Source organism: Rana temporaria, chromosome 4 (genome assembly GCF_905171775.1).
Source record: "Rana temporaria chromosome 4, aRanTem1.1, whole genome shotgun sequence".
Classification (NCBI taxonomy): domain Eukaryota; kingdom Metazoa; phylum Chordata; class Amphibia; order Anura; family Ranidae; genus Rana; species Rana temporaria.
The window spans coordinates 264,723,630-264,740,079 of NC_053492.1; the positions used below are offsets into that span (position 1 = coordinate 264,723,630).

At 40.5% G+C, this 16,450-nt stretch overlaps 1 protein-coding gene across 4 annotated transcripts in view; it reads left to right on the forward strand.

The window, feature by feature from the left end:
- The window catches only part of FIG4 (FIG4 phosphoinositide 5-phosphatase), a 432,686-nt gene extending 417,438 nt beyond the window's left edge, over nucleotides 1-15,248 (forward strand). For all 4 annotated transcript variants that reach the window (XM_040350224.1, XM_040350227.1, XM_040350225.1 and 1 more), the window contains one exon: nucleotides 14,904-15,248. In XM_040350224.1, the coding sequence (XP_040206158.1) occupies nucleotides 14,904-15,081 (178 nt within the window). In that variant the 3' untranslated portion in view covers nucleotides 15,082-15,248. The remainder of the gene's footprint in view (nucleotides 1-14,903) is intronic.
- Nucleotides 15,249-16,450: the final 1,202 nt, after the last annotated feature.

The following is a 16,450-nucleotide window of genomic DNA, read 5'->3' on the forward strand; positions in this document are numbered from 1 at the left end:
ATAAAAAATGTCAGAACTTTTTCCACCTTTTAATGTGACCTATAAACTGTACAACTCGGTTGAACAAACTGAAATCTTTTAGGTGAAGGGAAGTAAACAAAATATGGTTGCATAGGTGTGCAGACCCTTAAACCAATACTTTGTTGACGCACGGTTTGACTTTATTACAGCACTCAGTCTTTTTCGGTATAAGTATCAGCATGGCACATCTTGACTTTGCAATATCTGCCCACTCTTCTTTGAAAAAACACTCCAAATCTGTCAAATTGCGAGGAGATCTCCTGTGCACAGCCCTCTTCAGATCACCGCACAGCATTTCAATTTGATTCAGGTCTGGGCTATGGCTGGGCCATTCCAAAACGTTGATCTTATTTTGGTAAAGTGATTTCTTTGTTGATTTGAATGTCAGGGCTTGACAAATTTTCTTTAAAACTAGGAGCCAGCTATAAAAGTAAGGAGCCAGTTTTTTTTAACCACTTGCCTACTGGTTACATTCACCTCCTTCCTGCACAGGCCAGTTTTCAGCACTGTCACACTTTGAGTGACAATTAGTCATGCAACACTGTACCCATATGACATTTTTATATTTTTTTTGCACAAATAGTTTTCTTTTGGTGGTATTTAATCATAAATGTGGGTTTTCTTTTTTGCAAAAAAAAAACCACAAAATAAAAAATAAGTAATGCTTCTTGTTCACTGAGAGAGCATTGATGACACTGCACTGATGAGCATGGATGGGTACTGCACTGATGAGCATGGATGGGTACTGCACCCAGATCCTATCCCATTGGCAGGTGTTGGATAGCTGGGTACCGCTCACCCCCGACATTCAACCTCAATTTTGACAGCTCCTCTCTCCAGTTTCACACACCGCGGCACTGCTCTGCCAACAGTGTGGAGAAGGGAGGAGGATTCTCCACACTCTGCTGGCAGAGGTGCGGTCAGTGTTAGATCAGCAGTGTTGGGACTGACCTTCCACAACTCCCATTATGCCCGGCTGTGCCCCCTCACGCTACAACTACTGTGGCTGACAAACCTCCAGGTGCCAGGATGAAAATTCTACTCACCATGGTGACTTGGTGTTTGTCGAGCCCTGCTTTAGGTCGTTGTCATGCTGAAAGATGAAATTTCTCTTCACGGTCAGCTTTCTAGCAGAAGCCTGAAGGTTTTGTGGCAATATTATAAAAAAAAAAATGTTTTCATTGTACAACAACTCCAAAACACACACATTGTTGCCCTTAAATACCCCCACCCAAATAGAAAAAAATACACAAAAAAAGGTTTATACCATTCCTATGTTTACGCTCTCACCAGTCTACGCTGCAATCCTTACTCAGAAATCCTCCATCAAATTATTACTCCTTAATAAAATTCTATATCAATAATGTTTTTCCTCAGTATCATTAGTATATTCAGCTGACTGCTCAAATAAGTTAGACTAACCACCAGTGCCATACAGTATTTTCTTTTTTTTGGAACAGCTCCAATGCTTATATGTCAATTCCTCTTGTCTTAAATTAAGAATAGATGCTTTAATCCATTGATCTAGCATTGGGTATTTTGATATCCATTTTTGTAATATAAGTTTACGAGCCATATACATCTCAGCCACATCACATGCATTTCAATTGGGACGGTATCTTCCGATACAATCCATAATAATGCTGTTTTTGGATCAAAATAGACCTGTTTAGAATGTAATAGTATATAGTCTAGAATAGTAGTCCAAATGTTATGTATTAAATGTAGGATAGCTAAGTTTACTATGGAAGTGATATGCTACCATTAACTGCACCAGTGGGTCTATCGGTAATTGAGAAAATATAATTTGCTGTATGGGATCCTCGGTCTATAACATTCCATCCATATATTTTCTGGAGTTGGGATGCAAGATAAAACTTGGCATTGGCAATGGCCAAACCTCCATCTTTAGGCACCTGTAAAATTTCCAATCTAATCCGGGGGTTGTTTATATCTCCAGATAAGATCTCTAAACAAGGTATGTATTTATTTATTTTTTTAGAGGGAGCCATACGGGACAATTATGTAACAAATAGTAGTTGTGGTATCCACATAATTTATTAAATTGGCTCTACCTATTATTGTTGAAGGTAATTTACTCCAAATGTTCCTTACTTGTTTAAACCGCTTTAACCACTTACCCCCCGGACCATATTGCTGCCCAAAGACCAGAGTACTTTTTGCGATTCGGGACTGCGTCGCTTTAACAGACAATTGCGCGGTCGTGCGACGTGGCTCCCAAACAAAATTGGCGTCCCTTTTTTCCCACAAATAGAGCTTTCTTTTGGTGGTATTTGATCACCTCTGCGTTTTTTATTTTTTGCGCTATAAACAAAAATAGAACGACATTTTTGAAAAAAATGAATATTTTTTACTTTTTGCTGTAATAAATATCCCCCAAAAATATATAAAAAAAATATTTTTTTTCCTCAGTTTAGGCCGATACGTATTCTTCTACATATTTTTCGTAAAAAAAAATCGCAATAAGCGTTTATTGATTGGTTTGCGCAAAAGTTATAGCGTTTACAAAATAGGGGGTATTTTTATGGCATTTTTATTAATATTTTTTTTTACTAGTAATGGCGGCGATCAGCGATTTTTTTTCGGTATTGCGACATTATGGCGGACACTTCGGACATTTTTGACACATTTTTGGGACCATTGGCATTTTTATAGCGATCAGTGCTATAAAAATGCATTAGATTACTATAAAAATGCCACTGGCAGTGAAGGGGTTAACACTAGGGGGCGGGGAAGGGGTTAAGTATGCCTGGGTGTGTTCTTACTGTGGGGGGGGGGTGGCCTCACTAGGGGAAACACTGATCCTCGGTTCATACATTGTATGAACAGAAAATCAGCATTTCCCCTGCTGACAGGAACGAGAGCTGTGTGTTTACACACACAGCTCCCGTTCCCCGCTCTGTACCGAGCGATCGCGTGTGCCCGGCGGCGATCGCGCCCGCCGGGCACACGCACGGGAGTCGGGGGCGAGCGGGGGGCGCGCGCGCCTCCGGCGGCGCGCGTGCGCCCCTAGTGGCGGCTTTTAGGCAGGACGTCATATTACGTGCTCTCGCCTAGGAGAGCCACCTTGTGGACGTATTTTGACGGTGCAGCGACGGCAAGTGGTTAATAGAGGGACCAAGTTCCTCTCCACATATATATTTACTTGTGATGTAACCTATACACCTAAATATAGAAACTACAGTTATTTGATAAGCAGATATTGGCAGACTGGTCACCAGTGGGTCCACAGATAGAAGAACTGATTTATCCCAATTGATTGTAAAACCCGAGAGAGAGCCATAGATATTAAAGCATTTGTTAACCCCCAAAGAATGGCTCCTGCTCCTTTTAACCACTTCAAAACCGCACACCGTCATATGACGTCCAAAAAGGGGATCTCTTATCCCGGGTGGACGTCATGTGACGTCCGGTACTTTGTGCAGTGATATCTGAATGATGCCTGCACCTAGAGGCATCATTCAGATATCATTTTGTTCCGGCGGTGATCTGGCGCACCATAAGAATGTTCCATGTTCCGCCGCTTGATCGTTTTTATAGGCCGCGGGAAGGGACATATATCCCCCCTCCCGCCGCCATCCGGTGCTTCTCCGGGCTCTCCCGTGCCATCGGGGGCCTGGAGAGATGATCGCCGGATGGGAGACAGAGGACTGGTGACCGGATGGTCACCAGTCATCTCTGACTGTTCGGGGGCCCGGACGCGATGTGATGATGTCACGCCCGGGTACCCGTAAATTAAAAAAAATGCAATTGAGGCTAGTAAGAATGAGATCTGTGAATTTTTTTGCACAATATCATTCTTTCCAGCCTGGAGGAGAGATGTGGGGTCTTATTTACCCCGCATCTCTCCTTAAAGAGGACCTGTCGCACACTATTCCTGTTACAAGGGATGTTTACATTCCTTGTAATGGGAATAAAAGTGATCGGAAAAAAAAATGTAAAAAAAGTGTAAAAAATAAATAAGTAAAAAAAAAAAAATGAAAAGCCCCTGTCCCCGGTAGCTCGCGCTCAGAAGCCAACGCACACGTAAGTCTCACCCACGTATGTAAACGTCGTTCAAACCACACATGTGAGGTGTCGCCACGTGCGTTGGAGCGTGTGCAACAATTCTAGCACTAGACCTCCTCTGTAACTCTAAACTGGTAACGTGTAAAAAAAATTAAGCGGCGCCTATGGAGATTTTTAAGTAACGAAGTTTGGCGCCATTCCATGAGTGTGCGCAATTTTAAAGCATGACATGTTGGGTATCTATTTACTCGGCGTAACATCATTCATATTTTAAAAAAAATTGGGCTAACTTTACTGTTTTGTTGTTTTTTAATTCTTGAAACCATTTTTTTTACAAAAAAAATTATTGCGCAAATACCGTGCAAGATAAAAAGTTGCAATGACCGCCATTTTATTCCCTAGGGTGTCTTCTAAAAAACATATATAATGTTTGGGCGTTCTGAGTAATTTTCTAGCAAAAGAATGATGATTTGTACATGTAGGAGAGAAGTGCCAGAATAGGCCCGGTATGGAGGTGGGTATGAAAGCCCTGTATTGAAGTGGTTAAAGCATGTTATATGATACAGTGCTTGTCCTGTATCATTTGGCCCCCTGTAATACCTAAAAAAAAAACTGGCTGATCTTCCTAGTTTCTACCCCCCCCTCTCTGTAAACTGACCACGGTGTATCATGGCTGCTGCGCCTGACACTGTAGTCAGTTCCTCTGTCTGCAGCCTGCTATCTGCAGCTCTCCTTTGCTGTAGGATGCGACTAAGAAAATGTCAAGAAAGACCTACTAGAACAGCTAAACTTTAGGGTTAATCAGATGACGGCAGATGTGTACCCCCCTCTAAAAGATTTCAGTTTGTTTTTCAATTGAGTTGTACAGTTTATAGAAAACAAGAAGCGATGAGCGCAAAAACAATACACTGAAACAGTCTAAAGAGAATACTACTTAAGTGCCTGAGTGAAGATTAAAGTGTCTAAGTGCTACAATGGCAAAAATTGCCTAATATGTTCATATAAAACACAGTGTAAATAGAGTGCTGTAATGGACATCTGAGTTCCTAGTACATAGTATCTAGGGAATCCAATGAAACGTATGGATGAACAGTTCATTCAGTGATGCAATTGATTTGACAGATAATTATCCAACAGATCTTCCTGGTATGAGTTCACAGAGTGCTTACCTTAGCCCAAAAGGGTAGTAGCTCAAACGATGTGTAACTGGCCTCTCTGGATCAGCGTGGTGGTTGTGTGGGCATCAGCTGAACGCTGAGCAGGGCTCCACAAAGATGGTGGCTTGCAGACCAGTCCAGGATAGTAACAGGTCGAGCCAGGAAAAATAAGTGAATATTCCAAATGGTGAAGTACGTATACTTAAAATTTATTATAAAAAAGCTTACACAGAAGCCGAAAGCAAAAATGATACAGGGAGCTGTTGTAGCACAATAACACCGACTAAACGATGGAACAGCCTCACTTCCGGTCACGTGTATCAATCCTAATTCCTGATGCGTATCGTCACGTGACTTCATCAGAGGAGTATGATTGGTGGAAAGCTATACTTCTATATATACTGAATAGGCCGGAAGTCAGTCAGCGGCCATTTTGGAAAAAAGTGTCTTAGGTAACACAGCGGCCAGTACAGTTTATAGGTCACATTAAAGGTGGAAAAAGTACTGAAATGTATCTGTCTCATTTTTTGACATCACAGAAACCTGACATTTTAACAGCGTGTAAACTTTTTAAATCCACGTATATACACACACACATATATACTGACACATTCTCTTGGCAGCTAAGGCATCAGAATATGCATTCACATCTGCCTAGCAGATACATTACAGTACATTACACGTTCACATGTCAGTAAGATGGATCCATGGCAGAAGATCATTATGTCTCTAAGTATAGCAGGCTGTAGAGATGAAATATCACTGACGCGTGTAAACCTAAACACACATATATATTTATAATATAATTGCACTTGACATCAACATTTAGATAACACTGCTGTTTACATGTCACTTATTGTATAATCTTTCTTGCACTTGTTTAACCCCAAACATATTTCAGCCTTTACAACATTTTCCATCATTACACCTACCAACAGCATTTAGCTGGGAAAGATCCTATTATTTTGAATGCATCTGAGCTTTTAGTCACTATGGCCATTCAGTTTAAATGTAATTATAGCAAACATGTTTTGTAATACTCTCTGATACAATTACACCTACAAGTTTACAATAAATGAAATGGCATCATAGGTCATTCACATTTTTGAAGGCTCTTCTCCATATAAGTTAGTATTATTTAAAGGGGATCTCCTAGCCATGTATGTAAACTTGTCTTATTTATCCTTTTCACGCCTAAGCCTATTTCTGACATTTGTTGCTTGCAAGATAAAATCTGTCTCTTTTGCTCGAAAAGTACTTAGAACCCCAAAAATTATATGTATTTTTTTAGCAGAGACCCTAGAGAATAAAATGGCGATGGTTGCAATATTTTATGTCACACGGTATTTGCACAGCGATCCTTTAACCACTGCAATACCCTGCACTTTCACCCCTTCCTGTCCAGACACGTTTTGAGCTTTCAGCCCTGTTGCAATTTGAATGACAATTGAGCGGTCATGCAACACTGTACCCAAACTAGATTTTTATAATTTTCTTCCCACAAATAAAACTCTTTTGGTGGTATTTGATCACCTCTAAAGCGTTTTTTTTTTGTTTTTTTTTTGCTAAACAAACTAAAAAAGACCAACCTTTTTGAAAAAATATGTTTTCTTAGTTTGTTATAAAATTTAGCTTTCTCCTTCACTGAGGCGGCACTGATATGTAGAATTGATGGGCACTGACGGGCGGCACTGGACAGGTGTTAAGACTGGGCACTGGTTGGCCGCCGATGGGGCACAGACTGGGCACTGGTTGGCCGCCGATGGGGCACAGACTGGGCACTGGTTGGCCGCCGATGGGGCACAGACTGGGAACCGGTTGTCAGCCGGTGGGGCACAGACTGGGAACCGGTTGGCAGCCGATGGGGCACAGACTGGGCACCGGTTGGCAGCTAATGGGCCACAATTGATGGGCGCTGTGCTTATAATCAATGTCGGTCTTTTTTGTTTTTAGCAGTTACATCACTGTTTACATATACACCGTTTACATATGCGGGCACGACTTGCGTATGCATTTTCTTTGCTGTGCGAGCTCGCCGGTACAGGGGTGCTTTCAAAACTATTTTTTTTCTTATTTATTTAGATTTTTTTTTTTACATGGTTTTCATAAGAAAAAAAAGTATAACCCCTGAAAGCCGAGGCCACATATGTGCGTATGATCGGCACTAAGGGGTTAAGTTTGCATAGCAATGTAGCGGTTTCCCATACTTGCATAATAGTAATAGTTTCAAGCTGGATACACAAGCTGAACCGGCCGATATTCATTAGTGTTGTGACGAACACACCCCAATTCGGTTCTCACCATAACTCCCAAACAGGGAAACATTTTGGACCCAAGCCACAAACTCTTTGGGACCCAAACATGAAAAATCAAAAGTCCCCATTTTGAAAGCTTATATGAAAGTTATTGGCCATAAAGAGTATGGGAGCCTGGGTACTGCCCTGGGGACGTGTATCAATGCACATTTTTTTGTTGAAGATTGTTTATAAAGCAGCAGGGATTTTTAACCACCGGCTCATGCTAAATGCGTCGGCAAAGTGGCACCATACCGAAAATTGTCATACGGGTGAGTCTTCCACCTTTAAGAGCCACCGGGGACCCTATGTGTGTGGCTGGTGCGCGTGATCGCCGCCAACCACCCGTGATTGCGAGAACGAGAGTTAGAACGGAGATTTGTGTGTCTAAACACACAAACACCTGTTCTATCAGGGGAGAGGAGACATATAGTTTGTTCCTAGTAGGTAGGAACAGCGCTATGTCTCCTCCCCCAGTCAGTCCTATCCCCATACAGTTAGAAACACTAACTAGGGAACACATTTAACCCCTTGATTGCCCCCTAGTGTAAATACCTTTTCTGCCAGTGACATTTTTCACAGTAATCCATGCATTTTTATAGCGCTGATTAAATGTCAGTGGTCCCAAAAAGTGTCAAACGTGTCCGATTTGTCCAGCGCAAAGTTGCAGTACCGCTAAAAACTGCAGATCACCGCCATTACTAGTAAAATAAATAATAAAAATGGCATAAATCTTTCCCATAGTTTGTAGATGCTATAACTTTTGCGCAAACCAATCAATATACCAAGTAACTATAGACCTGTTAGTTTAACTTCTATAGTTGGGAAGATACTGGAACGTTTAATAAAAGACCACATGGATGAGTTCTTGCTGGAAAAAAAACTATTTAAGCAGCAGACATGGATTCATGAAAGACAGAAGTTGTCAGACAAACCTGATTTCCTTTTATGAAGAGGTAAGTAAAACCCTGGACAGAGGCGTGACTGTGGACGTGATATATTTGGATTTTGCAAAAGCGTTCGATACAGTTCCGCACACACGGCTCATGTGTAAGGTAAGGTCTACAGGATTGGATATATCAGTTTGTAAATGGATAGAAAACTGGCTGAAAGACAGAATTCAGAGAGTCGTGGTTAATGATTCTTACTCTGAATGGTCCAAGGTTATCAGTGGTGTACCCCAAGGTTCAGTGCTGGGACCCTTACTTTTCAATATATTTATAAATGATATTGGGTCTGAGATCAAAAGTAACATTTCTGTCTTTGCAGATGACACCAAGCTATGCAGTGGAATAACGTCCTTGCAGGATGTCTCCAATTTACAAGCCGACCTCAATGCTCTGTCTAATTGGGCGACTAAGTGGCAGATGAGGTTTAATGTAGATAAATGTAAAGTTATGCACTTGGGGGCTAAGAATATGCATGCATCATACATACTAGGGGGAGTACAACTGGGGGGATCTGTAGTGAAGGATCTGGGGGTTTTAGTTGATCATAAGCTCAATAATGGCATGCAATGCCAAGCTGCGGTTTCCAAAGCGAGCAAAGTCCTTTCTTGTATTAAGAGAGGTATGGACTCCAGAGACAGAGATATAATTTTGCCCCAGTTCTCAAAAAGGACATCGGAGAACTGGAGAAAGTGCAGAGAAGGGCAACCAAACTGATAAGAGGCATGGAGGAGCTCAGCTATGAGGAAAGATTAGAAGAACTAAATTTATTTACTCTTGAGAAGAGGAGAATAAGGGGGGATATGATCAACATGTACAAATATATGAGGTCCATACAGTGAACTTGGTGTTGTTCACTTTACGGTCAACACTGAGGACAAGGGGGCACTCTTTACGTCTAGAGGAAAAGAGATTTCACCTCCAAATACGGAAAGGTTTTTTCACAGTAAGAGCTGTGAAAATGTGGAACAGACTCCCTCCAGAGGTGGTTATGGCCAGCTCAGTAGATTGCTTTAAGAAAGGCCTGGATGCTTTCCTAAATGTACAGAATATAACTGAGTACTATGATTTGTAGGTAAAGTTGATCCAGGGTAAATCCGATTGCCTCTCGGGGGATCAGGAAGGAATTTTTTCCCCTGCTGTAGCAAATTGGATCATGCTCTGCTGGGGTTTTTTGCCTTCCTCTGGATCAACTGTGGGTATGGAGTTGGGTGTATAGGATTTTACTGTGTTTTTTATTTTGTTTTTTTATTTTTTGTGGTTGAACTGGATGGACTTGTGTCTTTTTTCAGCCTGACTAACTATGTAATATACGCTTATTGTGATTTATTTTTTATTTATTTTTTTATTTACCAAAAATATGTAGAAGAATATATATCGGCCTAAACTGATGAAGAATTTTTCACTTTTTTCACTTCCTGAACCATATCATGTCATTCTCAGCACCAGCAGGTTTTAGGGGTGCTCTGAAAAATTCTGTTAGCGACTGGGTCCCTATTCCACCTAGAGAGTAATTTATTAATATCCTGCGTGTAGATGGAGATCGAAGATTTGAGTGTAAATGTAAAATAGGTGTGCCAGTCACCTAATGGACTCTCTGTCCCCAGATCCCTGGACCAAAGCCTTGTATAGGTGGGCAATACGCTATGGAGAAAGGATCGCTCTATAAATCAAAGATAAGGTGTGACTAGAGGAATCTGAGAGAGACTACACAATCCCTCAAAAGCTGCAAGTGATCTTTGAATCTGTCTAGACAGATATAGGGATTTATAATACTTTGGCTGACAAACCTAGGCTTTGCAGTCAGTAGGATGGAGGGACCCCCCATACATGGTCTAAAGGAGCCTGGTGCAGAATGCACAAATGTTCGAGCTGTGGGTAATGAGTCCCTATCATAGGTACCATACGCCGTGATTCCAGTGCTATCAGGGATTTTAAAAAAAGGAGCCGTATTCTCACAAGGCACGAAGGTCAACTGGTGCCATATCCTGCTTCACCATTGTGGAGGGTTTAGTTAAAGGACAGTTGGAACCATTCCAGAAATCTAGAGAACATGGCCGTAGCATGATAAACTTCTAAATCTGGTAAACCAATACATTCATCAAGATTGTGAGAGCATAATATTTTATATTTTAATCTGGGTGACTGGTGCTGCCACAAAAACGTAATTGCTATGGAGCCTAGGGTGCAGCAGGAAGTTGTTTGGAGGGATATAGGAAATGCCTAGAATAAGGACAGTACCTTAGGAAGAACGTCCATGTTAAGGATATCAACGCGTCCAAACCATGGTATTTTAAGGTGGTGCCAGGCTTCTAACGATCGTCGTATTTTCGTCAGTAAGGGACTGAAGTTCAAGGAGTAAAGGTCATGCATGTCACGTGGTATCTCCGTCCCTAGATATTTAATTGATTTGGCCTGCCAATGAAGGGATAACTGTGGACTGTGGATAATACTTGAGCGGGTAGAGAGCTGTTCAATGCCTCCAGTTTTAGTAATGTTCAATATAAAGTCACTAAAGGAACCAAATCTCTTGAGCTTGTGTAGGAAGGAGGGAATACTAAAATGTGGTTGTGTAATGTATAACAGGTCATCCATATATAGAGCGATACCTTGCAGTGAGCTGTGTAGGTGAGGATACTGTGGATGGAGTCGTTTTTCCTAATGGACCAACCTGTTGTAGGGATAACCGGAGGAAGGACCAATTGACCGGTTCGAATGCTTTTTCAGCATATCAGGCTAGTAAACGGGTAGGGATATGTTTTTGTGAGTATAGAAGATTAGATGAAGCATTTTGTGTTATCCCTGGTTTTGCGACCTGGAATAAAACCAACCTGATCACTATGGATTAGACTTGGGAGCAGAGGGGCAACACGATTCCCGATGACTTTTAAGAGCAATTTAATTTTGGCATTTAGGAGCGAAATGGGTCTATAATTTTCACAGCTCGAATGGTCTTTCCCTGGTTTAGGTATGGCTGCAATCTGAGCCTGGAGTAGCTGGTGGGGGGGGGGGGGGGGGGGGTAGTGGTGGGTATCATATCCGATGCCTCAAATGCCTGCGCCATAATCAAGGTCTGATGGAGGCGAGGAATTTTAAAGGAAGGAATAAAATTGGCAGAATTCAGAAACTTTTTCTGAATTCTTGTATATTTTGTTGTTAGAGGAGGTGAGAAGATAGCTTTAGTGCGCTGTCTCGGGTGTATGACTCGTGCTAAGTGCGTGCCGCACTTATTAGCTTGTGTGTAGTGGAAATGCCTTGCCTTGACCCGTGCAATCAGGGGAACGGTCTGCTAACAGGTGCATAAAGTCCCTATGTGCATTACAAAGTAAATTGTCAGTTAAAATAACGCAGTGCCGTATTGCAAAAAATGGCCTGATCATGAAGAGGGCAAGTGGATAATGCACAAGGTGGTTGTACCCTTTGTGACTGTTTTTCTGCAATTCCATATGGCAGTTGTTGTCCACTGTACAGCGACTGTACAAAATGTGTTGCTATTGTCCCTCAAATTATGAATTCCAGTATTTATTTCAGGGTAAAACCTGTCTTGTCCCTTCCTCATGTTTTGCAGCCTAACTAGGCTGCTTACGTACTGTCCATTCACTGTGCACTATTTGTGGCTATTGTTACAATTCATCTTTTTTTTGCAACATAAAACACCCTTCATCTCTTCCTATTTTATGCCTTTTCCAGTGATTGCATATGGTCCTAACACCTTTTTCTACCAAACACATACCTGAAGTTTATAGTTTTAATAATTTAGGAGTAATTGAAGATAGGAGGGGGTTAAGTAAATGTGTAGTTTTTTTTAAGCCCTTTAGACAATGCAGTGAGAAAGAAGCTCACAAACTATACTGTTAAACAGTTCTGTCATTAGCCAGTTTGTACAAAGCAAAAGGCTTTAGCGTATTTTTTTATGAATACACTTTCCTATAGCTTTTGGATCTGTTGAGGTTGCTTCTTGCATCATTCAATTCTCACCTATTATTGCTGGATAAAAAATTGCAACCAAAACTACCTAAAAATCTTTTTTTTTTTTTCAACTTGTAATGAGTCAGATTGATGTGCTGGTGTATTTGAGCCAGACTAAATTTAAAAATTAACTATTTACTTACATAAACACGTGAGGCCAGAATACAGTGTCACTAATGCTGTCCATGCAAGTCATACTGTTCCTTAATCCCAGATACAGTTCAAAGGCATCTCCTAAGCATTTCATTTTTACTTTGTTGAATGTTCTACATGGCGGGGCTCAGCTAACCATGCTTTTGAAAGTCTTGAAAGTGGATCATTACTAATTGAGAGCAACCCTGACCCAGAAAAAGTTTACAGTTTAGTATTCTTGCTAAGGACCTGGAGTTTTAATTGAAGGCTTCACAAACTTTCATTCATTACTTTTTGTTCATAGTGTAGTGGTTCCAGCATAAACTTGTTATATTTGAGAGTCTGGTCCACCATGTCTGCTAGTCAGGACAAATAAAATCTGTTTTGCTTTACAGCAAGCAAAGTTTGAGCAGGATTACATAATTCCTGCTCACTTCTGTATGAAATTATACTTTTAGTCACTTAGCTAGTGTTATTATGCTAGCTGATATAAAAGTAATAGGCAAGCTTCCTGCTATTACAACAGAAATTACATTTTGGAAAGAGCATAAAGATTGTTTCATTATCCTGAGCCAAATGGGCTTGGACTGGGATGTCAAAGTTGTTATGAATGAAAGAAGGGTGTTGATTAGATTTATGTGCTGGTTATTCATATGACACTAAGAAAAACACAGCTCTTTAACAATACCCAGCACTGTCCTGTTATAATATTTTTAATAAGACCAAATGTACGGAAATGCAAGTAGGCCGCTAAGTAAAGTGAATTTAAAAAAATGCACACCTCTGTGTGATTTTCAGGCTTGTTGTAGTTTGAGTTAATGTGGTTATGTACTGCCGATGGCTGATTTATGTGTATTTTTAAATTCAGTTACTTATTGCTAGTGGTATGAATTCTCTTTTGTCTGCTTTAGAAAATGTAGGAATTATATCAACATTACTTATTCTAGTTTCCTATATTCCGAATATTTTTCTGGAAGATTACTACATACATTATTGTTATGCAACCTTAACTTGCTCACTGTTACAAAGAGGGTTCAGGGTCCACAACTGGGTCTATCACTTACGGTTCGTAACGCAGCTAAAAAAACAGACAGAGGACCACATTATAACTGGATTTTCTATTGCAAACATGCACTATAATACAGAATGATCACAGGGGTTGTTCACACCTACAGGTTTAGAAGAATATTGACCTTAGTCAAAAAAGCTCTTTGTTTTTAGGTGCTGCAACCTATAGCACCCATTCAGAATTCATCCTGTGCTCATTTGATTTCAGTAAAATGATTTATAATTGGTTGTTGAACTCGACAGAGATTAAACCATACACTGAGGGCAGTTATATGCTTAAACAAACAAAAACAAATGTATTTTAAATTCAGCTAGTATATATAATCACCGGCATTTGACTTGATCTCGGCCTTGTTTATTTCCTGTACAGCAGTGATCAGGCTGGAAAGGAGGGGCAGTGCATGCAGCCAATCTGTATTTTTCATTCATACTGTATGTGCCGACTAGGAACGTGCTGACCAGGAGCAGGGAAATAACCTCTTCAGCCCACTGCTGCTCTTTTCAGGCCTCTATGCTCTAAAACATTGTACACGCTTAGATATTAAGGCAAACGAATGTCATTTTGTGGCATTCTAGTCTCATGTCTAAATTAAAGAGGTTACTCTCAATGCAAAAATTTCTTATTTCAGAATACGTCGGAAGTGACGTCATGTGTTGAATATTTTTGTATGTATGCTTTTGTTTCTGAGCATATAGTCTTGCTCTTACGTTTTTTTTTTTTTTTGGACTAGTGAAACAAAAATCGGACGTTGAGTTCACAGCGACAAAAATTGTATAGTCTGCACATCCAGCTTTTGTCTACCGAAAAAGCAGAATTGGCTGTCTAAAGCAGTGTTTTTCAACTCCAGTCCTCAAGGCACACCAACAGGTCATGTTTTCAGGATTTCCCTCTGATGAAATGGCTGTGCTAATTACTAAGGCAGTGAAACTGATTAAATTCCCTGTGCAAAATAATGGAAAGCATGAAAACATGACCTGTTGGTGTGCCTTGAGGACTGGAGTTGAAAAACACTGGTCTAAAGCACCATACTAATGTTCAGAAAATTTCCCGTCCAATTTCTCTATTGTGTGTACGGGCCTTAATGTAAACACAAGGCAGTTGCTTTTAAAGTGGTGCAGGGTGAGCTCAGTCACTTTACTGCTGATTAATTTACATTTATATTTTCGGTTATTATCTCTACATATTCAAATAATGGGCTTTTTACTGTCTCTATGATTTTACATTCACTGTAAATGTACCTTTTTTTTTTTTTTATACATTTTAATTATTTTTTTATTTTCTACAGGAACTGCATTTCATCCTTTTCCCAGGACAACATATATGAAGTAACACCCCCTAAGGTTGACCGAAAGTCAATGGATATTTTTCATGCTCACGTCCAAGCAGGCAGAGGTATCATGCAGCCACTGGGGAAAGAGGACATGCTCATGTACCGGGAATACATACGAAACCGTTTCATGTGAAGGCCCTACGCTTGTAACTTATTAGCGATGACAGGAAAATACATTTCTAATCATTTGCAAATGTATGTTATTGTGAATTTTGTGCATTGCCCAAATACTTAGCTGATTAAATAATTAATGCTATATTTCATGTTTTTTTTTCCAGCTTAATAAAGCACTGTTACGTTGAAGTTGAATCTGTGATTTTTTATTTTCTGTCTCCACTTTCAAGCTAATGAGGGGTCTAATATCTTATACTGCAGGACATCTGCATATATAAATTCAGAGGAACTCAGAAAAAGTGTTTAAAAAAAAAGCCAAAGTCATATTTGGGTTTATACTAGAGGGTGATCAAACTAAGCAGATCTCTTGAGAATGCAATGTAGAGGATCCCCCAGGAAATCTTGGCTCTGCCATTACATTCCTCACACTGCTTATTAAAGTTTATCTTGAGTGTGATATACCAACATAGAGGTTGCTCCCAGAAGTTCGAGAAGCTGTGGGGAAGGTGGCTAGATGTACCGGGCTTGGCACCGGTGGACCTGGTCACGGGTAGGTTACTCGGTTTGAGCACTCCAACTTGATTTCCATACTGTCAATGTGATCGGGCTAAGGGACTGGAGAAGCATTTATGTGGGGAGGGGGTGGCCGGGGGGGCCGGGACTGGACGGGACTGGATTTTGTGATATCGGTTGATGATGTAAGGCTAGGGTTTACCAAAGCTGAAATGTGTAATGGATTGCTGTTCAATGATCTATGACTGGAAGTATTCTCGATGTATCTAAATTTCCTTTGGTGCTTCAATAAACCTTTATTTTGGATTAAAAAAAAAAAGTTTATCTTGAGCACTGTATTAAGCACTCCCTAATGTACACTGCATAAGAGTTACAGCACTGATCAAGCTGCCAATGGGCATACAGCGGGTAAAATAAGTACTGAGCAAGCATGTCACCATTTTTCTAGGTAAATCTATTTCTAAAGATGCTATTGAAATGAAATTTTCACCACATGTCGGTAACAACCCATGCAACCTATACATACAATGAAACCAAAGCAAATAAGTTCAGAAATTGTGAAGTTTCTTAACTTATGAATGTTCCAATGAGCACTGTTGGGGCCATATTCCAGAAGTGTAAAGAACAACATTTTAGCATTACCTGGCCACGGGCAGGTGCTTCTTGCAAGATTTCTGACAGGAATGAAAATAATTATCAGAAGAGTGGGCCAAGAGCCAATGATCACTTGTGGAGAGCTTCAGAAAAATTGTTTCAAAGAAAACCATAAGTAATGCCCTCAGCCGCCATGGCCTATGTGCACGCTCACCACACAAGACTCCATTGCTGAAGTAAAAGCATGTTGAAGCTTGTTTAAAGTTTGCTACACAACATTT